The sequence below is a fragment of the Geospiza fortis genome, unplaced genomic scaffold (genome assembly GCF_000277835.1).
Source record: "Geospiza fortis unplaced genomic scaffold, GeoFor_1.0 scaffold403, whole genome shotgun sequence".
Classification (NCBI taxonomy): Eukaryota; Metazoa; Chordata; class Aves; order Passeriformes; family Thraupidae; genus Geospiza; species Geospiza fortis.
Genome location: NW_005054336.1, coordinates 4,306,107 through 4,332,667, shown reverse-complemented (window position 1 = coordinate 4,332,667; position 26,561 = coordinate 4,306,107). Strand labels below are relative to the sequence as shown.

The window sequence follows — 26,561 nt, the reverse complement described above, 5'->3', positions numbered from 1 at the left end:
AAGATCTCAAATTCTGTGGGAAATGTGGGAATAAAATGTTCCAAGATGTTTTTTCTTTTCTTTATCTACCAAGAGGAACATGTAGATTAGCAGAATTCTTAGTGGGCTCTGAACTTATCTTATTCTACACCCTCAATACTGCTGGTAGCTTCTAAACTTTTTATGCACATTGTGTTTAAGAACTACAACCATAAACTTTTACATAGTCTTCATTACTATGCTTCTCATATCTGTCACAATTCTATATCCTAGATCTCAACTCACCCTGTTTTTTATTGTAATTATTTTATTTGATTGGTTTGGATTTTTTGTTTAGTTTCGGGTTTTTGTTTGTTTGTTTTTTGTGGGGTTTTTTGCTTCGTTTTTTTGTGGTGGGGTTTTTTGTTGGGGTTTTTTTTTTTTTTTTGGTTGTTGTTCTAATGAACTATGCTTAAAGGAACAACTGCTAAACATGCAAAATGAGGTGGCCAGCAGGATCCAAAAAGCAATCTTGCTCTCTTCATACAGTCTTAGTCTAATACACAGTTGTGTGAACACAGACATGCCAACCAATTGCCATGGGACAGCAAATTGCAGTGTGTCAGTGTGGTAACTACTCCTGTTGGGAACTTGCAGCAAATACAGCCTGATTCAACTTAATATGAATTTCTTCAATTTTGGACATAGCAAACCAGCCTTACCTCCTATTTTAGGGGTTTAGAAGAGCACTAGATCAGCCACTGGCTGCAGGTGTGCCCAGGGTAGGTAACTCATAAATCAGCAGTAACCTGCTTGTGTGTTGAAACCTTGTATTCAGAGCTGGTGGAGATGGTCTTTTGAGTGTTGAAGGTAGTGTGTGACAGTAAGTACTTATTTACTGAACTCTTAAACCTAAACAAATATTTTAAAGGATGGTTTATAGGAGACTTAAGTACATCCTTTGTTGTGAGCCACGTAGGTTAAATGCAAACTAGGAAACCAACAGAGTGCTTTTCTCTCCTGTTTCCTGCCACTACACTTTCCAGTCTCACATATCCCAGGAAGAATACTTTTTCACTGGTTATTTTTACATCTTTCTCACATTTTTAAGTGCAGGGTTCCTCATCTATTTCAAATTTAATTTTCTTTTACTTCTTTTTATGTTAAATATTTTTTTATAAAATTGTAGTTACGTTGATTCTTCTGTCTATACATAAAGATCTAATTTAAGTCTAATTTAAGTCTTATGTTTGGAAAATATATAATGAAGCTCTATTCCTAAATTTCAGGGCAGCATTTATAAAAATCTGCTTCACTTTTCTTGCAGTGTAATATGATATGATAGACTTATTCTTAGCTATGCCATTCTTGGCCACCTAGCCGTTTATGCTCTCTCTCTGTAACTGTATTAAAATCTGAATATGCTTGCAGAATGTTTCATTTAAGTTATATACAGCTCAGATGAGAGTATCTAAAGATTGTGCGATTTTATAGGTACCCCAAATTCTTACCTGTGTGCAGTGTCTGCATCTTAAAGCAAAGGGTGGGCATTAAAAATGTATGTGTGTTGTATTTGCATTCTCTCAATGTCTCTCTCAGCACACCTCTGGTTCCTAGTAGGACTTTTGCCTTTGATTCTGCCAAAGACATCCACACTTCACATGATTTATTTTCGATTTATCTTTTTGGGAGCACACTTACTCACAACTGGGACATTGATAAAAATCTCACCAACATTAGGGCTTTCATTTGAATGATCATTTGAATGAGGCTATAAGGCTGTAGAAAATTCAATGCATTTTAATGTTAAAGTGTCCAATCACATAGCATTATGCTGAACAAGTTAGGTAACAATTTTATTAAACTTCCAGATATGCAGTGAAATAGTAGGGCCTCTTTCACTTTCTCAGCATCTTCACATGAGCTTCCCTAAAATATGAAGAGGTGGGTCGAACTGGCACTTGAGGAGGAAAGATTAGTCAGAAGGTAACTGCCAACTTACAGCCCTTAATTTTGTATCTTCTTTGCTGCTGGAGTGTAGCCAAAAAACTACTTGGGTCATCAGACATAACAGCTAGCTACTTAAGTAAATTCTTATGTCTGCATAGAAAAAAAAAAAGCTACCCACTCATGAGATTTTTCTGATCATACCACAGATGGGAGCACTACAGACCTGCCATCAGGAGGTTCAGTGCATAGTGGCACTGTTGTTCCCTGAATTTTTGGCCCGCCTGGGAAATAGCAAGGGATTATAGGAAATATATATGCATAGATCAACAGAAAACACAGATTTTCATCTCCACTTCTTGAAAAGTTCTGTGCCTGACAGAAAGTAGAGTGTCTGTCTTTGATAATGGACTACTTTATTATAATTTTCACTATAGAAATATTTATACATGAAACATTTTTTTTCCAAATGAAGGGTTCTGGTGGGGTTGGATCCCACTGGCCTTGCTTTAGCCATTGGAAAGATAGCATGCTTTTAGCCCTGTGAATATTTGCAGATTGTCTCTGGTCGTGAGGTGAGCATGCCCCATTGATCAGGCAATGTGGGACTGTGAAGAAGCTCTCCTCTTTGTGAAGTCCCATAGCTAGACTGATACCTAGGGAAATAGTATTTTTATACTATTTATATAGTATTTAAATACAAAAAGTATTTAGAGACTGATAGTTCTCCCCCATTATGGCATTTAAAGCCATCAGATAATGTCCTGAGGATGGGACAAGTCTTATAGTCTGTTCCTACACATCTTCGTAACTACCACACCCTCGCCTCTCAGAAAAGCCTAACTGAATTTTTCTGAAAAAATCAGGTAAAATATCACTGATTTTCAGTATATCACTATGAGGATAATGGTGCACAGAGAGAGAGTGGGTGAGTTGTGGAGGATGCAACCTGGCTGACAAAATCGTTTAGTCCTTCCAAGCATCCCTCTGGCACCAGCAATGTCACATGATGAAGTAGATCACAGGGCTCTGAAGAGTAAAAAGGGAGGGGTTTTTCTTTCTGCTCTCTAAGTCACAATTTTCTCCTCTACTAGCACTGATACTGTTAGCTTTCTTGAGATTTCAAAACCCAAGGAAGTGAATTAAAAGAAGCCCTGGGGGGTGATGGAACAAGAGAAGAGATAGGATGGACTTCTCAGAGATGCAAAGAGACAGATTTGACCTGGGGAATTGCTAGCTGACAGAGTGCAGGGGTTACAAAACTGTGATGAAGTTATTAATTCTGTATTTTGTCTCTTTATATTTTCTGCTGAATTTGTTTTCTAATAAGTTAAGCAGCTTTGCTGCTGAGTAATTGGGGAAATATATCTGTATATATCTAGAGGCAGCCAAGGTCTGGAGGGGATCTTAGGGTTCCTTTCAGTCAGCAGCTGCTCATTCCCTCTGTGGGAACAGCCTACATGCCTTGAACATCTTTGTCTCCAGTTGGCTTCCCCTCTCAGAGGGGCACCCTGCAGAGAGTTGCCTGTGCTATTGTGGAAATAAAGAGCAACAATTAGCGAGGGGCTCAAAGAACTGTGGTTAAAAGGACTTTGTGTATCTGGGCAGAGAATTTGATAAGAGAAAAATTTCTAAAGGTGGAGGAAAAAAATCACAAATTTGTGCAGCCTTTTGCCAGGCTTGTTTCTCTTACGTGGTCTTGAGAATCAATAATGTGTCAGCACCCTGGTGAAAAGCTTTTGCTACAGGTCATAGCATGTGTCTGAAATATCATAGAATTAGATATATCCCTTTTCTCTTAGCTTCTCCAATAATGTATCGGCCTCCTCTGCTTTCTCTTTATATTAAATCAGTGTTGAAAGCACAGAAATACAGCAGGGGCATGCCAATTCCACACGGGCTTGCAGGCATTGTTAGAAAGAAACACTGCCAAAAATTAGTATCTGTCTTCACTCTTCTTTTGGATTCAGCCTTTACTCCATGTACTCATACATTTGTTTTCACTCATTATCAAAGAGACTAAAGGTTGAACTAGGATAGGTTTCCTATGAAAAATAAAATCCCAGAGATTCCATCAAATTTCCTGGGAAGTCTTTTGCCACATAGGTAATTTTCAATGTAATTTGAAGGGTTTACCTGAAGTACTGAAATTTTCAACAGTCTGTCATAAAATGGACACACTCTTCTAGTCATGTTAAATATTTGAGCTTCCCTGAAGTGCTCTATACAGGTGCTATATTCTCTTTCATTGTACATATGCTTTGGGGAACTCTTATTCCATGGTTCCCTTTTCAATGTTCAGAAGTTGCCACATCTTAATTAGAGTGCCCTGAGTCATGAGGGATGCATCAGACCTTTTTTTTTCTTGACCATTCACCTTTTTCCAGTTGCATTGCGAGTTAGCAGCACTCTCATTAGGTCACATTTCATTTTCATTTATGCACATTTCCATGTCTGTGATGTGTGCCTGTACATTTCTGTGTAGGCAGGGCCAAGGTAGCTCCTCTGCTGCCCTGGTAGTGCTGACACAGGGCTGAGTCTGACGTGGTAGAGGGGCACTTACAAAACCAAGCAGATCCCTTGTTTTTCTACAGGTGCAGCAAGTTCTAAAGTGCAACCTGCTTAGCTTTCTGCTCCCATCAAAGACACAAGTTGTGTTATTTTGCAAAGAAAAAGGTTTGTTCATAGCATTTGGTTTTTGTTTGTCTGAGGGTGTTAGAACCTAACAACTCTAGGCCTGATTTTGAAGTTGTAGCCCAGTGTACTCACTGAAATCCATCAAATAATCTCATTAAATAGGTGGATTTCATTGATAGAAGCAGAATCATCATATGAAAATAACTACCTTTAAAAATAAGCATCTCCATTTAGCCTGGGATTAGAATCTATGGTGTTTTCTGCTCATGCTGACTTTTTTATGTAATACATAAAGCAAATCATAGCATTTTCAAACTTTTATCATCATCTTTCTAGACTTAGTTGTGTGCTGATAATGTTTGTCCTATTTTTGTGTTGCTCTGTTGTATCTAATTTCCCCTTCCTTTAAAAAACAAATGGAAGATCTCACTATAAAGTAGCAAGGCACAGAAAGTGCTTTATTCCAAAGGGATGCTACAGCTGAATAATAAACATACTAACATCCCCTACTTGTCTCATTTTCATCTACGCAAACATACGTATTTTAAATGCAAGTGAAGGAGGAAAACAATGGATGGTTAGAGATTGTTAAATTATTTACTGGAGAGTAAATTCCCTGAAAAAAGAAGAGAGAAGAGAAGCAGAATTGCAGGTCAGCAGTGTCAAGACATTCTGCGTTGCTTGTCTTTATCATCATGCAGAATCTTTTTATTAAGGCAGTGCAGAAAGAATAGATTTATGGACTGAAGGTACGATGTTTCATATGTCCATATCCATCTAGATTGACAGTTCCTACCAGCATGAATTTCCCAGGAGAGACAGTGTTACTGGTGTCAGTGGATGGCATCATTTACTTCAATGTTCCATTATTAAATTGATAACAAGATAATTCCTCTGCTTCTCGGAGACATGACAGGTTTTACAATTGTTAACTTTCTTATTGCATGGGATTTGATGTTCTAGGTAGTTTTTAATAAGAAGCTTATTTTTATTTCGGTTCTGCAACAAATCAAAATTTACAAGAATGTACACGAGAAGAGAAAGCAGGCTGAGTGTACAAGGCATCAAAATCAGGCTGGTTTCCAGAGGGTTATTTTTATAGCAGCAAATGTTTGTGCTCCTGTTGTTTTTCAATACTGCACATTTGAGTGTATTTGTGCAGTACAGAATGTTTGCTGTGCTTGTACTCTTGTCTTGTGCAGTGGGTGTTAAAAGTGTTCTGTACATTGGTAATTCTGGCTCTATTTTTTTGAGGGGGATCATTTCATCAGCCAGTGGCCATTTTGAAAAGCAGAGGGTGGCCAGAGGCGGCACTGGATAGCACAAAGCCTCCAAGAACTTTTCTACTGGCTCAATGTGGCACAGCTGGGACTCATCCTGGACCTGATGCTGTGTAAGAGGCAGGGTTAGAGAGCAAGGCTGTTGGTGTGAGTCTTCAGAAGCGGAACATCTTGAGTGGAACAACCCAAAAATCCTGTGTTGCTTTGTTACTCCCTCGCTGCCAGCTCTTTGCTGTTGAGCCTGCGCCTTCAGAGCTGTTGTGAGGGCAGTCTGGTGTACAACCTGTATGTTTGACTTACACGTGTGAAGAACTATGAGAAGTCCATCTGCAGCAGGTGTTTTTTCCATGTAGATGTTTACAAGGTTATTTATTGTGCCATTGAAATAGCAAAGGAGTGCCCTATAAACTGTTCCTTGTGGACTTCTCACCAAGTACCTGGTGGCTCTGTGCTGTTGTAGCTGCACTGGGGCAGGACCTGCAGGAAGGGTTCCGAGCGCGATGGCTTGTTACGATGTGGGATGAGAGATGGTGTGGGGCAGAACTGAGTGCAGGTACCCCTCCTTCTGGCTGATGGGGGATTTAATGCTGTGCAACAGTGATGCAGCTGCCAAGTTCTCCTCTCCTTGTGTTTGTGTTGATGTAGGAGCCTTTTCTCCTGGTGAGTGGTGAACTGAACATCTTTTTTTGCCATTGCTCTAGAAAGATTATATCATCACTGCCAAGCTCCTTCTTACTAAATGCTTCCTAAGGAATTTTGATTTAAAATGTTAGAGTTTGTTCAGACTGAGCAGGTCGTGTGGCAAGGCTATACTGTGTTGTTTTAAAGGAAAAAACGTGTCTTGAAAGGAAGTTTGAGTCTTTCCATCTGACCCAAACACAAATACCTTTTGATATTTAGCTTGATAAACAGTAATTCTGTGGGTATTGAAATCTGGTTCTTAATAAAATCTTCAATTTCTGCACTCCCTCTCTAAACACCAATTATCCTCTTCCTTATCTCTGCTTCCCAAACAAATAGCTATTAAAAAACGCTAGTCCTTCAGCCTTTTTAAAAGCTCCTCTTGATTTTACAGCTTTCAGGGGAGTGGTCTTTAAAGATGATGCTAAGAATCTGTTTCTATTTTTGCAGGGACTGTGCAGTTAAAATACTGTGGCTTTTTGTCAGTGTTTGAGAAGTCAGAGAGGGGTGCATGGTGTGGCCAGCAGCAGTGTCTAAACAGAGCATCTATGGACATGATGCAGAACTGCCCTCAAGTCTGGTGCAGCTATAAGAAGGTACAGGCAAGGAAGAGCAAGCAGAAATTTTGGTGGCTGGATTTCCTGAAGTGCAGGGAGATTATGCACAGGCCTGGAAGAGGAGATTCAGGACAGATACAGGCTCTGGCCAGTGTATGTGATGACCAACATAAATATGGTTATCACAGGCATGAGGATAGAGGATTGTGATTTCATTCTGTATGTTGAGAATTTTTCTTAAATTTTTAGGAGTTGACAGTGTTCACATTTAAATCCAGACAGCTGAGACTTTTATTTCAGGCTGTTTGAGTGTACTGAAACTCCCTTACTCCCTGCAGAGCAGTACTGGACAAATGGTAATTGTCAACGTAGAATTTTACTGCTCTCTGGCTTTAAATAGATGTGACCCAAACTAGACCCAGTTGTTGGTTTTTTTTTTTCCTCCTTCTTTTTGTTTTGAAACCTCTTGCAGTGAATTCTGTGTGCTAGGAAAGAAAGATCACTTGAAAACATACACAGTGGCAAACCTCATCCTTATTATTTCTTTTCATTCTATTGCATTCATGAGACATCCACATAGAGATAATGGATGAGAAAAAAAACATGCACAAGGGAAATAGATTCTAGTTTAAGCTTCCAGGGGATTATTATAAACAGGGAGAAAAATATTTTAAGGATTATGAGAAGTACCTTGTCAGTGTTCTTTTAAGTAGAACAACTACTAATGCATTAGTCACAGAATTGTGTGAAATGTAGCTTTTTACTGCTTTAGCTACAGTATATTCATCTTATAATGGTGTCCTAACTGGTACATTACATACCCTCCCTTTTCCACCTCCCTTCCCTGCAACAAAAAGCAAGTTTTATTGAGGACCTCTTTGTTCCATGAATGATCAGGAAAACGCTGAACACAGAGCAGTGTGTGGTGTTGCAAACGTGCATCTGTCCCTTTATAGGCCTTTGGAGAAATTGTCAGTCACGCAGTGTGGGGTGAAAAGCCCTTGTCTGGTGACATGTGTCACAGTGATGGTCAGGGAGGGACAGAGTCCGCAGGGCTGCTGTGTGGGGTGGGGCAGCAGCATCTCCCACCACAGGCAAAGCAGCATCTTGGATGGAGGGAAGGGGGAGCAGCATCCACCAGCTATGATTGTGATCTGGAATAAGGAATGGGCCGGGGGTCCCACTGTGCTTCAATCATGCACAGTTTGCAGGCAGCCCACACTCGAGCTATGACAAAGCTACAATTTAGTCAACCCTCATTTACCACTTACCACACTTTAGCAGCAGCTTCATTGTAAGATCTGTCAGGAGTCTACTTTTGTAAGCTGGGAAGCGTGTGCAGCCTCACACTTGCAGCTCAAACCACTGTAATTAAGCTCACGTCAGGTTGCCACTGAAAATTTGAGGAATCGGAAGGATGTGCTCTCTGCAGATGCTCCTGGGCTGGGCCATGTGCTGGACTTCCATGAGATAGCAGCTGTTTGGGGCTATTAAATTTGCAGGGTTGGTAATGTGGTACACGGCATTGTAGGCACTGAAAATATGAGTGAGAAGAGACATAGATGCTGAAATGTGATATAATTCTCATTTATTACTTTCCAATATAACCTCAGCCTGTTACCACTTGTAATTCTTACTTTGTTCTTGCTATTCTCTTTTAGGTAGTGATAATAGTCTATATTTTCTTTATAAATTTCTACGTGTGATTTTAGGAGTAGATCCTAACCTCAGGCATCACCGATAGTTCCCCTAAATGTTCACACATGACAGTGATTATTTCTTTTTCTTGGGCACTGAATCCAAATGAAGAGACTGTAAAGGTGTTTTGGGGAAGAGCAGTCACTTGAGACAGGACGGTTTTGTTAACGCAGAGCGCTGAGGGATATTCTTGCACCTAGGAAATAAGTTTTTTCAAGTTATAAGAGAACACTGAGGGGGGAAAAACCATAAAATCCCTACTATTTTTAAATTTTCATTATTCCCTCTGAGATCAGGGTTTTCCTGTGAACAGTCATGGCAAAAATGTAATTTTTGTTTTCAGTTATTTTTGTTATTCTAAATCACTGCTTCTGTCAAAAAGTATGGGCTTAATTTTAAATATGAATCCTAAAACGTATCAATATTAAATAAACACGTTATCTTAATTAACAGCTCTTTGAAACATCACAGATCATGTTCCTCCTCTTTTGTACACTCCCAGCAGAATTTTCAAATTTCATTAGTAACACTTGATGTAACCTAACTCAACTACTTATGAATCTAGTCATCTGCCCTTGTTGTCTTACAACTTTCCCCAATGAAAAATTTGGTTTGTTTTAAAGCTCAATTGTGCAGATTTCCTATGTACTTTGGATTGTGACTGCAACTGTAAAAATCCTTATCATGTTGTCAGTGTCTGAGCTGCTGGGTTGTTTTTTTGCTTTATTTGGTTTATAAAAAGCATGAATTTGACAAGATACTGTTTCTAGATAAATTCCAGTTGCTTTAAATTTTTCTCATATATAATTTCTTTGTCAGATTTGTCACAATTCTTGCTTTTAAAAAATTAAAAAGTCCTTTAAAAGAAATTTCTGTTTATTTCTAGAGTCCTCAATTTATCTTGAATATTCAAATAGGACACAGAGCAGATTTTGTTTCATTAACATTTGACCTTTACAGCTATATAAGATTTTTCCCTATTTAAAAAATTATGGTATAGCAGAGAGACTCTTTTTCCCTGTCAGAGGGGAATAAAAGCGTGGGCAGTAATGATTGTGTGTGCTTAATGAAGAGCTTGGTCTTATATTTATGCCAGAGGTGAGCACAAATGGGCACCTGCAGGCAAGGCAGGCACTTCATCAAACACTTCCCTTCTCACCAGACTGCCATCCTGCAAACAGCAGCCAGGAGGGTGGGTGGGTGGGCAGTCTGCAGGTAGGTGGGTTCATTGCAGGGACTCATCAGAGAAAAACAATGGAAATAATGATGATGATACATGGTATTTCCTTTTAAATTAATGTGTTTGGAATGTGTTTCATTTTAAACTAATAGAATGTAACCTCACCATGTCCAAGTTTCTCTATACCTGCCTTACTTTTCAAAGTATGTTTCCCTCCCTTCTGAAGATACTAAATATCTCCTCCTTCTCATGCAGATAATTTGGGACTTTACAGTTTCCAGCAATTGTGTGTGTTGGATAATTTTTCTACACCAGGCTGTTCAGTATTTGCTTGAAATGAATGAGTCATTAACCCTCAGCATTATGGGAAAGTTCAAGAGAACTGTTAAAATGAGGAGGTGACAGATTCAGCCAACCCTAGATATTAATGAGACAATAAAACTTGTTTGGAAAACAAAAAGATTAAAATCAAATGTTACGTTACCTGTCAATCAAACTTTCATGTGAAAGTTTCATGTAAGCGGGCCAAATAAACAAGAGCATGGTCAGACACTTCTCTATTCTCCTCTCCTTGTGTTTCCTTTGAACACAGACTGAGCTTGTAGACTTCTATTAAGTTCTCTGATATCTTTTCTGATTTAACCTTTTAGCTGTTGCAATATAGTTTTCTGTTGCATTTTTTCTTCCAAACATCATCCTTCTAAGAAGTTGTTCATGCAGGACTTTGTGGGCTGATTTCTCTGCTGATCTTACCTCAAATCTGTCAACTTCTTAATTTCAACCTTTGAGTCTAGAACACATTATTTTATTGTAGTCTTAAATGGAAATTAGCGCCGTCACTTGAACTGGGCATTGACCAGAGAAGTAGTTAACATTAATTTAACAGTAAATAGCACTGTATGCAACTGGTAAGGTGTGTGTTTAGGTGCCCCTCCACACACTGAAGAATCCTGTTAGATCTTATTTTACCTAAAAACATGAACCTCGAGAAATATTTTAGAGGGAGCAGCAGCTAGAGGCAGAATCTAGACTTGAAAGGTGCCCAGTGTAATGAAAAAGAAAGGCAATTACACAGAGTAGCTCTGGGGAACTGGGGCTAGTCAATGTATAGGAAATAAAATGTGCATCATGGGATAACAAAAGCTGGAGGTTCCCTGGGCCATTCTCCCAGTCCTGCAGAGTTTCCCCACATGGTGAAAGTCTCCTCCCAGTTGCGTCTGGGATACAAAATAGTTCTGGCTGTCTTTCACTGTCCTAAAGTTGCATGGTAAGAGACTCCAGGGTCTGGATTTGATGTGTCCTGGATTCCTGAAGTCAGCTGGAATATTGTGTCCATACTCTGCCACATTGGAGAGTAAACTCGTGCACTGATGTCTTATCTACCTCTAAATAATCAAAATGCTTCTGTCATTTGTATTAATAGTAAATAACAACTTCATTCCTGAGACCTCAAGAACGAGTGTGTCTGACAGTTTCCTGGTTGGCTCTGTGTGTAGGACAGACTTTGTTCTCACTGTGGCACATGACAGAGAGAATGCACATGGACAGACCTTCTTCAAAACCCAGGGTTATAACAGATGAGTTTGTTCACTGTTTCTTGTCCCCAGTGAGGTCTGCAGCTGTATTTCACTCTCTAGCTCCTGGCAGACAGCTGGTAGTTCCCATAAGGAGGCTGTGCAGTTCATGTCAAGAGTCACAGTAATGTACAGTATTACAATAATGTATATATGCTCTTTCCAGGTTCTGATTGCCAGCATCATGTGCAGCTATAACAGGGAGGACTGGACTGAACTTTCAAAAATGGCTGAGGTAATGGTTTCCTAAATGTGTTTCCACATTTTTTTTAAATTCTTCTTGAAAACAAGAGCTGCAGTAAGGGATTTCTTGAAAGAAATAGATTCAAAGTGAAAAATGAGAATTTAAAACATGTCCAGTATAATTTGCTTATTCTGTGTTTTCATTAAAATGATGGAAATCTAAATTTAAAGGAAATCTGTTCCATAAAAATGGTCCCTCGGATTTTTAAGCAGTACCTGGAAAGCTTTTAGTCTTTGAATCTATATACTTTTTATTTGCATTTTAAGCAAACTGTATATTATGACAGATGCCCTGATAAAATTTAATTCTACCTTTGAGAGCCCAACTTGATCTTACCTTGCCTAGAGGCACACTAGTTTGACAGCACCAGAAGAAATTTTGAATATAAAACTCTTGAATATTTAAAGTATAAAGGGCTCATTTAATGCTATTCTAGTTTTAATACAGACTTTCAAAAATGATAGCTGAGAAAGTCAGCATATATAATAGCAGTCAGCAGGCTTTCTATAATATGAATCTAATCTTACAGAAATGCAGACTATGCACCTGAAATTTCTATTCAATTTGAGGAAAAAACTATTTCGTAACATGTACCTGTGTCCATAGGGAGTAGTATAGGAAATACTTATCAGGACTGCACTAATTTCATTCAGAAGGGTGTCTACATATATCTGAATGGAAAGCAAAGTTTTTACCTTTAAATTAAAGTGTGTTTTCCACATAAAGTATCTAGAGGAAATTAAAAGCATAGCAAATTTAGGCAAAGAAAAAAATTACCGTATTGTTATTGCTAACACTACCTCAGATTTAAATGTTTAAATTATAAATATGCTTTTATATATGTATGGCTAGAGATGTGGATATTTTGAATTTGTGTTTTCATATGGCAGAATGTTTCGACATCATTGTTGCTTTACTCAGTGTCTTAAGCCCTCCTGTGGTTATGTAGGGTGACACTTCTCAATTTTCCTTGACCATTTTAAACCGGTGAGGAAAAAAGTCACTTTGGGGACTTAGGGAAGTGAAATTAAACATTTTCAGTAGTTAGCTTGGTGATCTTCAACACTATTTCAATTTATACCTGTATTTACCTAATTGACCATGAAATCATATTTTGGAATCTCTGCTTGATGGAAGCAATGCCACTTTTAAACTGAGTAGGAAGAATGGCTTTACTGTGCCTTTGCTCCTGTTTCTTTAATCCAGTCGTACTGCTGCCCAACTTTAAGACACATATTTCCAATCCCTGCTTGTATTTATGTTACCCCTTTAGAAAAGAAGTGGTTCTCTAAATGCAGTCAACGATGTGTAACCTATGTGATAGAACACTCTTCTGGGTAGTTGTTGGTGTCTGCCCTGTGGAGAGCAGCACTAGTTTGGGGCGCCCTGGAATGCGCAGCTGAGGAGCAGGGATGTTTAATTGCACGCGTAGGATCCTGCCTGGGAGGTAATGGATGTGGCTTTCACAAGAGCAGAAGCCCCAGAAGGTAGCACAGTGTCTCAGCAGGAGGACGACCTATTCATCCAAAAGGTCAGCTTGTCAGGGAGGCCGATAGCCCCGGCATGGCCGGGCTCATGGAGCCGGCCCGAGCGGGAGGGTTCCTGGGAGTGGCAAAGTTACTCCAGTTCAATAAGCAAAACAAAATGCAGATGCAGAACAAAACCCTAGTTAGAGCCACTGGAAGGCAACAGGAGAGATGTTCGTGTCAGGCTGGAGCAGTTCAGAAAGGAAGAGGAGCGTGTCTGTGTGCTGCCCTCGGACAGCTCGGCTCCTTCCCCTTTTAATTGCAACTAATAGAGGGCGATGAACGGGAATTAGCATGACTAATATGTTTGTTTAGACTTTTTTTACTAACCTCTTGTTCTTTAGAGACAAATTTACTTAATGACAAAAGCTATGGCACAGTACAGGTGCCTGCAGAAAATCTGGAGACTGAATCCATTAAAGAAAAAGGAAACATTTATTACTGAGTTACAGTTCTTCAGAGCACAGCAGCACCTGTGTAACATTGCCTGCCAAAGCTCTTAGTGCTGCTCTTAGGCCCTGTAATTACATTTAATTTTTTAACATTTTCCAGAACCAACTCTTTATTCTGCTCGTATCTTTTTACTTTGTTTTTTACTCTAATTCCTTAAGAATCTCTTGACACCACATCAGTTTTTGGAGTTTTTATCTCTAGTGATCAATATGTTTCTTTTCTGGGGTATCATGACCATAGCATTTTCTCTTAAAAAAGAAAAATAAGTCAAATGTCTGAAGAAATCTATTTAACATGAACAGTAAATGCTACAGGAAGGAGTACATTACTTGAAATTAATTTTTCAATTTTTGTCCTTTCACATGTTTTATAGGTTGCTGGTGCTGATGCGCTGGAGTTAAATTTATCATGTCCTCATGGTATGGGGGAGCGAGGCATGGGACTGGCCTGTGGGCAGGTAGGACTGTAACCACAATCTATTTAATGTCTCTCCAGCAGTCCTGCACTGCCACATTGATAGTTACACCTCAGGGGGCAAGGCACAAGCTGCAGATTACCAGCTTGAGATTTTTAGGTTGAATGTGTTTAAATATTTATTGATGAGAGGAAAAAAAGAAAAAAGAAGCTGAGAATGTACAAAATGCTTAGTTTTGCTGAGAACAAAAATGCATTATGTATTTGACAAGGAATTTGATGAAAACAAGTAATTTCAAAAAAGCACTTAGACAGAATTTGTTGATTTCCATTTCAGTGCCCTGTAAATGTCTTTTAAATAACAGGCTAGTAATTACTGCATATATCAGTAAGGATTTTGAAGAACATGAGATATACATGCATTTCATTTCACAATTTTTAACATATGAACCTAACTGTATTTCAGAATCACGGAAGAGTCCATACATTCTGGTAGTACTGCGTACAGTTAACACCTTCTCTTGTAAGAGCCTGTGTTCTGTTACTATAGATTTGCTGCTTTGTACGGTTGAGATTGGAATTATCCATGCCTGATGTCTGCCATGTAGAAATCTATTGCAGAGTTTATCAGTACATCCCATGACTTCAGTTAGGAGAATGTGTGTTGTTTTGGCCATGAAAAGAAAATATATACATACAAACCCTCATTCACATACTAATATGCTTTTGAAGTTTGTAGATTTTTGCATGTTTTGGTCATGCCTTGAAATTTGTTTTGGCTCTGCAAAATGCCCAAATATACTGCATTGAATGTCTTGGTAAAATCTTGGTTCACAGTCTACCAGGAGAGATTTTCTAGAGTTTGACCATCAAAGTTTCCGAATTATGAAGCCTGTTTGATTTCCCATCTTAATACATTTTGGGGGCAGGGGAAGAAGAGGAAGAAGGGGATGCAGAGTGGGAATCATGATTACATACCCTAAAGCTGACATATTATTGTTCACCTGGCCCCTTTGTAGAAGGCTAGTAAGCATCTTAATTCATCCTCCCTTGCTCAGTTAAACACAAAACTTAGAAGACCTGAGGTGTAGTTGGGTAACTAAACCATTCCCTTTCTGAAACTAGGGAAGCACTAGGAGCTGTAATCAGTGCAACACTTCAAGTGGACACACTTCAAGCATAGCTTTATCCTAGCAATACCGTCAGGCACAGTGCCCTGGGCATTTTATTGTTTTCTGTGAACAAATTTATGTCAATCTGGTCCATGCTGTAGATTATTATTTTTAATGAAAGTAATCTGGATGCTTTTTATGCCCAGTGGTTGTTTACTGAAGTTGTCATTAAAAATGGGAGAGAATCATAAAAGCCCTCCACAATAACACTAGCAAAACAGTAGTAGTTATTATTAATTTTTTTCCCTGAATTGCATTCAAAACCAAATTGCTATTTTAGCCATGTTTATAAGGTTTTGAAAAAATTCCGTCCCTTCAGTCTGCAGAGCATAACTCAGTAGTTTGGTGCATCCCTGCCTGAGAAGGCAGGACACTGTGGAAGGTGCAGTCTGGTCAGGGAGAGCCCTGGAGGTTCCAAACTGAAACAGGCTCCTTTCAAGCATGGGGGTTTTTATTTTTTTTATGTGTGTGTTATTTCCAGCTTTCAGTGGTTGGAGTAATGTATGCATGTGAAGTTGCTTGGATGTGTAGTCAGTAGGGAGCTGTCTGGCTACATGAGTTTTTACATATCTTTCAGCTATTGTAAAATCAGAGAAGCAAATGCAAAATCTGAGCACTCAGGGCTATCGTGTGGATTTGTGACTCTCCATGGAGGAGATCAGATCCATAAAGAAAGAAGATTTCTTTACATATACATGTATGCTTTTATAATAATAACATTTCTGTCTTTCCCGTACAGTATGGATATTCCTTGGAATGTTTCATATATACTACTCTTGCTTAAACATTTTCCTGTGTTTTCTTTCTTATCAAAATGAGAGCTCAGAAAAGAATCAACTTCTTTAGATGAATAAACGAATAAAGCAAGCCATGTTTAGAGAGCCAGATCCTGATGTTCTTCCTCAGAGTTGGCTAAAATTAAATTGTGGTGATTTTAAATGTATTATTGAGGCAAAGGGTGGGGATAAACTGGATTAAGTAATGATATGTGCAACAAGATTTATCAGTAGCCCTTCCGGGGGCTTCCATGCACAGTAGCCCCTGGAGACCCCATCAGAAGATACAAAAGTGCTAGATCGTATTTTGGTATTTTAGTTGTTTCCCCCCCGCCCTCCAGAGCTGAAGTCAAATAGGTCATACACAGGTGGTGTGGGAAGACAGGGCTCAGATATGCTCTGAAAAAAAAACCACCACTCGATATCTGGAAGTCAGGGCATGAGGCGTTGAGAGGCAGAGCAGCTTTCCTGGTTGTACAGTGAAGTAGGTTTTCAGGTTTTCTTAAATCTTTTTGATAACATAATCCATGTCTTCATAGGAATTTTTTTCAAGGATTAGGTCTCTTTCATGCCTAAGCACATTAAATCTTCAAGAAACTACAGAAATTGCTGAGATGAAGAATAATGCAGAAAAATGTGTATTTTTTACTGTTTATAATGTGTAACGTGTTCTGCCTTTTTGCTGTTGCTTAAAAAAAAAAGGGAAAGGAAAGGTTAATTACACTGTCTACTTTTTCTTCTCATTCCAATTCCTATGGTGTGCCCACAGGGTAAGTGTAGAAATCTGGGAACATCAGATTTGTTTGTCTCTATCCTGTTTTGTTGTCTAGTATCAAAAGCTTTCACTGTTTTATATCAACCACAAATTAAAAAGGATCCTGGTATATCCAAATTATATATATAAAAATGGGTACTAAGTATGGCTGTTTGATTTATACTGAATTACAGTTCTCAGCTTTTATTTGATTTTAATTCCAGGTCATTAGTGCAGACACTCTGGCGCCCAAACAGCATAGCTAGCCAGAGGGTAATGTTAAGAGGTATCTGTATTGCTGCCAATAAGTTACTTAAAGCTGGTTCTGTATAAAATGTCAATTATATTTACTAATGCTGATTAATGATAATAAAGTTAAGGTTTGTGTTCTTTTGTGACAATCTGCAATGGTATAAAAGTGGATATCGTTAAAAATTGTAATAGAATTTGTCATTAAGTTTACCAGCACTAATGCACAGATTTTCCTTGAATCAGATAACCTCTGTGTACAAAACATTTAATAGTAAATATAAAGACAACATGGTGAACAGCAGATTATCATAAAATGAGTGTCACTTTCCCACTATAGTTCAATCCTGTAGTAATTTTAGCATAAAATTATGAAAATAATAAATCAAGCATGTGAGATGGTAGCACTCATATTTCAACATCTAACTTGTGATGTTGTATTTGTGGTGCCCTTTTTGTCCTTCACTGGAAACCATGTAAAAATGTTTTACTTTTTTTTTTCTTACTTATCCTTCTAAAAAGTGGCATTGAATATTCAGAATTATTAATGTCATGTGAAACCAACAGATTTAAGTGTTTGTCTTTTTGATTTTGGTCTAAAGGTCAAAAAGTCTCTCCAGCTGCTCTGCCAAGAATGTAGAGTTAAACAGAGTCAGTAATCTGGGTTTACTTTGCATTCCCGCTAGGATGAAAACCCTTGTCTGAGAGCTGTAATGTGCATCTCCCAAGAAGCATTAGAACAAAATTGATTAGACAAGTGATACCCAAAGTCTTCAAAATTATCAGTGAGTCTTCTTGGTCTGGTGGGCAGTGAAAAACCACAGAGGGAAGGAAATAGCAGCTTGCAACTACCTGAAAGGATGTGGCAAGATGCTGCAAGAGTAGCTACAAACAAGAAAAGGTTATTCTCTGTCATGTCAGATGATAGAGCAAGGGGCAAATTGCAGGCTAAATGTTTCAAATTGTGCATTAGGAAAAGAATTCCTAACAGGGTGATGCAGATCAGGAATATGTTGTCTGGTGGAGCTGTCTACTCTCCATCTCTGTAGTTTTTAGGGCTCAGGCAGACAAAGCTGTGGCCAACATCATGGTGGTGGTGTTAGTGCCAGTCCGAGCGGGACCTTCCAGTACCTGCCCTCCTGGAGTCCATTCAGACAACCATTTCTGTGGATTCACCCTGTTCAGTTCCTCACCAAAGGCACTGTATTCTTTGTACCAGGAATATAAAAAGACTTGGGTATTCACTTGGAGTGAGATAATCAGTATGAAGGTCTCAAGCTAAAAGCAACTAATCTCATATTCAAAGATCTTAGCCTTAGTGCTATAAGCAAATATTGCAAAAGTTAATAGCATCCTGGCATATAACTATTTCTCATTAATTAGTCATACCTTCTAACCCCCAAAATAGAAAAAATCTTTGCCTATTTCAGCATTTAAGCCCTAGGTTTGGGGAATGATTTGATTTTTTTTTCCCCTTGGTTTATATTGAAGAAGGAATGTATATGTCTCTTGTGAGCACTGAAATCCAAATTCTGGTGGTTTAACTATTCAGATAATATGTAAAATGAACTTGCTTTGTGATTCTTTTCTTACCTTTATTTTCATTTTGCTTCAGTGGTGCTTGCTACAGTGTCTGCTGCTGGCTGTGCTTATGTTTATTGCCTGCAATTAGGAGGCAAGTTTCATAAAAGCCTACATTGCCTCATTCAGAGGACGACAAATCTGTCAAAAAGCAAAAAGAAAAAAACCCCAAAGCCCTGGTTACTCTGCAAAGATGAGAGCTGACTGCATGGCACAATTAGATTTGCTCTGCTGTACCTTGGAAATGGGAAAGATGAGGCTGCTTTTTAATTGAAGTGCGCAGCATAGCATGCTAATTCGCTGTTGCTCTGCCAGCAAGGAGCTTGAAGTATTTTAAATAAATGATGCCCCAAACAGAATTTGATTATATCTGTGTTCATGTGACATTCTACTATCAGCCTACAATAATATGCTGGTTAAGTATAATTCATTGAGTCCTGCAGGCAGTATTAGTTCTCGCTCTTCTCTTCTGTATCAGTTATTGCTACAAATTAATGCAAAGTACAGCAGAGCAGCACTACACTGGGCTGTAGCAGCAGTGTGGACATTGTCACCCAAAATCCAGTATAAACCAGTCTGAGTCAGGTTTGTGTTGTGTTTGCCGTGGAGTTTCAGGACTTGTGTGTCTTGTTGTTTTCTTGCATTGGCCACTGTCATCAATTTTGGCTGGTTCTTCAAAATATAATCCTAGCTGATCTCAGTGTCTTTGCATCTGCCACTGCCCTCTCTTGCTTTGGGGCATGTCTTGACTAAGTGACCTCTTTCAGTCATGTTTCTCAGAGTCCAGAGTGTTTCAAAGGCACTGTAAATTCCATAAAACTGGGTGGCTGGGGAGAGGAGGGAAATTGTCTGCTGCCCAAGCAAATGGATATGAAGAGGAGCCTTGGTAGTTCAACTGAGGGAAAAGCTCACCAGAAGCAAGAAATTCAGTTCCTGAGAAACAAGGATTCCTTGGTTGAGGCAGTGATGCTGTTACTCTGTGTGTGCAGGGATGTGCTGCATTGGGCATTGTTTTGCTTGGAGGGGATCTGGGATGTACAGGGAGAAAGGGATACTGCTGATTGCCTGCTTCAACTCCTGCAAATGTAGACATAAGCACACTTTATAGCAGGTCAGGAGATGTGTTTTGTGGACTTATGTTCATGGTCCCACACTGATCATGGTCCAACATCATCCTTTATGATAATTTGGTTTTGTTGTTTAACCTCTTTGGATTGGTTTTTAATCTTCTCTGTTGTCAGATGTCTCTTTCTTTTCTTTCTCTATTTCTTTGTTCTTCAGAACTCTCCTCATAAACTAAACCCTTTTGCTGAGTTGCTTTAAAAGTAAAAATTTATTCATGAGCTATTTCACTGGAAATCTGAGCAGGAAAACTTGCTGGCTTTATGGTCATTCCTGGGTAAGTGACATCATTCACCTTCCTCCAGTATCTGAGAATTCTTTTTTTTCTGTTACCATTGCAGGATTCAGGTGTAATTAAATGTTGTGATTTAAATGGATTTCTTTCATGCATCCTTTATGTCCTCGTGTATTCTATCTTTTAAAAAGAGACAATACTTAATAATGAGGTATGACAGTAATTGGTGTTTTGTCTAAAGAATTCTGCTTTTTATACACTCAAGGAGAAATGAATTGAAATGCTAAGTTTAATAAATTCATCATCAGAACTCTATTCTGTAATTTCATATTGTGGTTTGACAACATTTAATCCGCTATTATTGCTTTGAAGGATTTCTAATTGAATTACTCAAAAGACAAAATGGAAAATAAAAAGGGATTATAAATTCGGCAATAATGTTAACAGCCATACCAACTTGCTGAAAGTTTTTAATGACATGCTATGGCTGTTAATAAGGTTTGAAATACTGTTTATGTGTGGTGACTTTTATTTATGTAAGGAAGGCATTCTCTACAGAATGCCTTAGCAAATGTAAAAGTGATTCTGTTTCCTTGAAAATCATGAAGACATGAAAGCTATTTGGATTTACACTTAATTTTATGATGGAATAATTTCTGCTGAAATTGACATTATGGGTGACAGATGTCTCAGGGAGGGTTAGTCTGGTCACGTTATCAATGACCTGGCACTGTTTGGCTGTTTTATTGACACTTCAAGATTTTGACTGTTTTAATGACACCTCAGTAGCCTAACAACAATGAAGTATATAGTGAGTGCTTCCCATAAAGGAACAACCCCTTTTTTTCTTTTAAACCAAATAGCAACCTGTACTTGTTCTTGAAATTGTATTTTAATGCCCTGAGATGTTTTCAGAAGAGGGAAATGTAGAAAACTTGAGCAAATGCCCAGGCCCTTTGGAGTGCCTTTGGATATGTGATTGCACCATGAGACATTGCAGTTTTTTGTAACCATGATACCTGTTAGGCTTTACTGGAAACAAAGAGATCACCAGCAAATAACTATTCAGATAAAATAAAATATTTTAAGATTGTTTATCTTGGTGCACATTAGTAATTTTTTTCTTTGTATGGTTTCAGTTTTATGCCAGTGTTTGATAATTAGCAATATATTAACTAGTCTCTTCACTGCCTACATAAGAGTTTTCAGGATTAGACTCATATTTCTTTACATTTTGCCTTGGCTCCTAGGAAAGTTAGTTTGCTGGGAAGCTTGCTCACTTTACAGTAGCCAAATCTGAATTCATGCCCACTTGAAAACTGAGTGGCAAATTCTTCTCAGAGCATAGGTTTTAAATTCCCTTTTCGTGTTTGAAAGGTTTATGCTTTCCTCAATTATTTAGTATTTTCTACCTTGTTATTATAGGAAAGGACAGAGCTTGCCTACCTGACCACAAGAGAAAGCTATTTGTAGCTGCAGCCTTCACATATTCGAGTTCTGAGCTTCCCTTTAGAATATTTCACATATGACGTAAACCTAATCAAACCCTTATGCCTTCTAGCAGGTGACCTCTGCATGAACTAAAGAGCTGAAATATTATTTAATCATGCTGCACTCCACTTTTTACAGTGCTATGAGAAACATTATTTTGGCTTGCTAGAAGCAACCAATATAAAATATTTTGTTCTGTCAGGGGTAAAAGGACATTTTTATTAGTCAACACTTTGTGTAGACCAGCGCTGTTAAATAAATCTTTCCAGTCAGTGTGTCCAAGAAGTTTACTAATGGTAAATGTGCAGTTTTGTATTTTTCACTTGGAATATTTAAGACAGTTGATATTGGAACAAATAATATGGTAATTTGGACTGCCAGCTGTGCATCAACCTTTCAGGCCAACTATTAGTGATCTTTATTCTGGAAACCAAAGAAAATCATCTGCCTTAAATGCCTTTGATATTGCATTAAAATCAATAGCTATAAATGCTCATTGCTAAAGTTTTAACAGACCTATCATAATGAAACAAAAGGACTGTTTTCCCTATCATGTAAGGTAACTATAAGCAAGTATAAAATGTCTTATAGTTAATTTTTAAATTAGAAAGTTTTCTAACAGAGGTGTTTCTTCTGGTTGCTTAGAATAACATTTTCAAATTAAAAACAAGTGAAACAAAACCCAAACATTCAGAATAAGGAAAAACACTATGGCTCAACCACCTTCACAGAGAGAGGAATCAGTTTTCAAACCAAATTCGGTTATTTTCCTCTTTGTGCTGGGGAGAAAACAAAAAGCTTTTCTGTAATTTGAAAAAGGAGTAATTACAAAGCTGACTAAAGGCAGCAACCAACCTTTCAAGTCTCAGTTGTGCTTGATCTTGACATCCCTCTAATTGTTGTTCTTACTTCCAACACAAATACATGCTTTCTACTTTCCTGTACTGGTCAATCAAAAACCTGCAGCTCACTTTTGACCTTGTCTGCACACAGGTTTTCAGTCATGAGATGCAGCATTATCCAGAAGGGGTGTAGGAGTGCCATGCTGCTAATAAGGTGTCCAAAGAGGATCTCCCATACAGCACTTTGATAAATGTATTCTTGAGTTTGGATGCGGACCTATGTTAAAATTGGCAGCTTTTAGATTAGATAAGTGAAAACCTATTGGAGTGTTTTCTTTTTGTTTAGCTTATTTTTGTCTGCTTTTTGACATATGTAAAGCATCATTAGTTTGTGCAGCTCCAGTGAGTGCTACAATAAAGAAGCACTGTAACAAGGTACTTTTCTGAATTTTTTTTATAAAGTGAGGCAATCAAAGGTTATTTGTCTTGTGCTTTTAACATCTTTCAAAGATTCTAATTAAAGAGCTGACATAGGGAGAAATAGTTGTGATACTGAAGGAGAGTAATAAAAGGGAGAAAGGGATCTGCTAAAATTGAAAAAATTATTGAAATTCTGATTCTGTAGAAACCCTTTATGTGTCTTTTAAGATTTATTTTGTCATATGCTTTTGATTTTAAAGTTTCTTTTTTATGTACACCAATTAGTTCTTTCAGTTTTCCAAAGTAGTCTGAGGAGAGCCTGTGACTCCTTTGAGCAGTGGGAGCCCCAGTCTCTTGATGGCTTTTCCCAATGCCCACTGTTATCTCTCTCAGTATCAAGAGGGTCTCAGAGTTATGAGTTCTCAGTTCAGCCATGCCCAAAACTTGGACCTAATCCAGAGTGACTTGATTTAGCCCAGTGACACGTTGGTATCACTGGAAGAAAAGGAGAATCTCAATTAGGCTCCCCCAAGTGGAACTCACAGTGACAGATCTGAAGGAGTAGCTGATCAAATTTTGACACCTTGCTTGCAGCTTTACTTTAAATTAATAAACTCCAAGCATCTAGGAATGGAGCTAGGTGACAGGAGTTTTTTAGTTCTTGTAACTTACCACAGGAAAAAGAAAGTTCAATCAGATCTCTCAATTCTCACTTAGATTTTTACTTTAGCAAAAACATAATGAATCAGGAGTCATTACTCTCTGTAAGGTTGGGGTTTTTTTTAAAATTAAATTTAAAGATAAAAATATGTCTTTACTTTCAAGTGGTAATGTTTTTACCTAATTGATAAATCTATAACCAAAAGAATGAATATAGTCTGCAGAAATGAATGGGAATTTTCCAAGCTAAACTTCTACATCTTAATATGCAGTATTTTGTAAGCAAAAATGTGCTTGTTTCACTAGTAGGACATGCTTAGTTATATAAGTCATATGATATCTTCTCAGTTTAAAAATATTACAGTTTTTGTTCAAATTATAAAGGGAACATTTTGCTGTGTAAAAACAACATAAATGTCTTCATTTACTTAGTAGACTTGTTTCAAAAGACTTTTTTTAAAGAAAGGAGCATTTTAGAGTGTGTAAGAGAGTAGAAAATAAGTATGTCCTTGAATTAAATCAGTGAACAATAGTCACAGAGCACATCGTTGCTATGGTAGTTTAGAGAAATGGTAACTATGTGGAATTTGCTTAATTTTTCTCATCTGAATCTCTGATCTTTTAGAAATGCTTCCAAACAGCTTCCAAAAACTCCACCTCTACAACCTCCCTTCACATTGAAAAGACCTCTTGTTTCACAGTGTAAATTAATTAATAAAAGCTGAAGGCTTAAGTGGGATGAAACATTTTTATTCTCCTAGAACAAAATATGAAATTATTCATCTTTGGATGAATTGCTATGCTGAATGAACGGGGATTTTCCTGTACCATTTTATAGAAGATATTTAATGAGATTTTGAATTTTGGGGGGTTGGTTCTTTTGTTTGGTTTTTTTTTTTTTGGCTAAACTAGTACATTTTGTATCTTTTGACAAAAGGCAATACAGTATTGACTGGAAAAGAGTCCTGAATTCTGTCATTATCTCTAAAATTTATTGTGTGGCATTGGTTTCACATCACATTACATCATGGATTCTAGCTGGAGGGATATGAGCTCTCAACCAGCAGCTACATTTTTGTGAGGCTGACCAGCCTAACCCAAGCCTCTGATGTAATTTAGGCCAGTTTTTTAATTTTTTTCCTAGTATATATAGATAGCTTCACATACAACTGTGAAAACTGTTATTCCTGCCTTAGGTTAAACTGCTTCATTTCTTTCTTTTTGACAGCTGCGGTCAATAGATGTTGACCAAAAGCTGTCAAATTTCCTGAGAAATGAGGAAGAATTTTTTACTCCAGATGAGAAGCTGAGAGTTATTCATCTTCTATCCTGGGAAATCCTTCCCTTATTTTGACAGGCTTTAAACAAATTGTTAGCTTTAATTAAGTTTGAAATGGGACAAATGCACAACCTAAACTGCTCCTTTCTAGGGTGTAAGAAGGCAGTAAAACTAACCATGAGATTCTGCAGTGATGACTCTTGCTACAGTGATTGACTGTAATTCTGTGTTTTGGTACTGTGGAAATTTTGTGTAGGTTTAGAGAGAGACAGTTTTATGAAGACAGTCTTGGGCCTCCCATAAGAGGAAGGAGAAGAGATTGTGGTGTAAAGGATAAATATTAAAATACACACATAAATATATACATAGATATATAAGTGGTGAAGGCTACAGATACTGATGTGCAATGCTTTAAGGTGGAATTCCCATACTTCTACTTTTTCTTCATATTTTAATTAATAGCAAAGGAATAGTTCTTCACACACACAGATGGGTTTTTCCTATTATTAGGGTTGGGGTTTTTTTGCTTTTTCTTGTGTTATGATTTTCTAATGGTTTTCTGGACAAGAAATATGTGATAGACGTATTTAAACTAACAGCTTTTTAGGCTGGTACATCCTCATTACATTTATGGGATCTCTGTAGAAGGTGCAGATCCCCAGGTACATACTGAGACAGTAGGGTGGGTTGAATACGTGGGGGGTCTACCCAGATTAACATTACACACTTTCTAAAGCTGCTCCAAATGCATCCTGCCCCTGCCTTTCCACACTGCAGTAGTGCCACTGTAATGTTCAGAGGGAGAGTAGGCTGCTCTAGAAAGTTGACCTGCTGCGTGGAGGTTACCAGCAGATAGGGGAAGATCCTCCTCTCCTTTTTTGCTTTTCAGATGAGGATGCATTTGGGACCTCTTGGGCCATCAGACAGCAATTTGACTGACGAAGGGTTTAACTCTTCCCTAGTAGACTATTGTTGAATGAAACAGTAAAGTGAGAGTAGTACACATACTAAATTTAACAGATGAGCCTTGCAAATTCTCACCTAGAAAGCTTTTCTTTTGTTACATCATTCTTGTAATCATAAAAGCTCTCCCTCTTTTCCCATAACTTTGGGTACTATTTTGAAAAATCTATCTACTGCTCAGAATGAGAAGTTATGTGTAGAACATTTTTTCATGTAAAAAATTCCTCCAATGCTAATAGATACAACAGAAATACAAGATTTCTGTCTGAAGAGCCAGTACAGAAAGAAAATCTGCCATGAGAAGTATGCACTGTTGTTGCACTTGCCCACGCTTGACTATCTGCACATAAGAAATCTTATGTCTGCTTCATATGTGCTAAATTAATAAAAAATAAGTCCTCTGTAACTTACTATCATCATTTAAAATTGCAAACATGTTAAAATAATGCATTGTTTAGCCATAAAACTCATAGGCAACAAATATACATCAGAATAGTCTTGTGGCCACCAAAGATTTGACATGTATGAGGAAGATTAGACTTACTCTTGCATTAAATATGATAAACTGTTTTAATTTCTGAAACTTTTTTGTGTAGGTCATTGTAGTCAGTGATAGATGAGGTTTAACGACTTTACATGCAAGGTCTTGCTGTATCTTGCAACGCTCATTGTGCCATCTAGAACTTCCCATCCTCACAGTCAGGACAATGGACCAACACAAATCATCAGCGTGATGCGTGGTGATAAATCCAATAGGTCTATGTAATGAAGGCTTCATACATGTGCAGAGTCAGGATTTGGTCTGAGAAAAGCTGCATTTTCATTCTTTCCACAACTGTACGAGTCCTTGTCCTGCTCTTAGTGAGAC

The 26,561-nt window shown here is 38.0% G+C and overlaps 1 protein-coding gene across 1 annotated transcript in view; it reads left to right on the top strand.

Moving 5' to 3' along the window:
• The window catches only part of DPYD (dihydropyrimidine dehydrogenase), a 311,278-nt gene that overhangs the window by 192,490 nt on the left and 92,227 nt on the right, over nucleotides 1-26,561 (top strand). Inside the window, exons 14-15 of the mRNA XM_031057867.1 lie at nucleotides 11,679-11,747; nucleotides 14,109-14,192. Coding sequence (XP_030913727.1) covers nucleotides 11,679-11,747; nucleotides 14,109-14,192 — 153 coding nt within the window. The remainder of the gene's footprint in view (nucleotides 1-11,678; nucleotides 11,748-14,108; nucleotides 14,193-26,561) is intronic.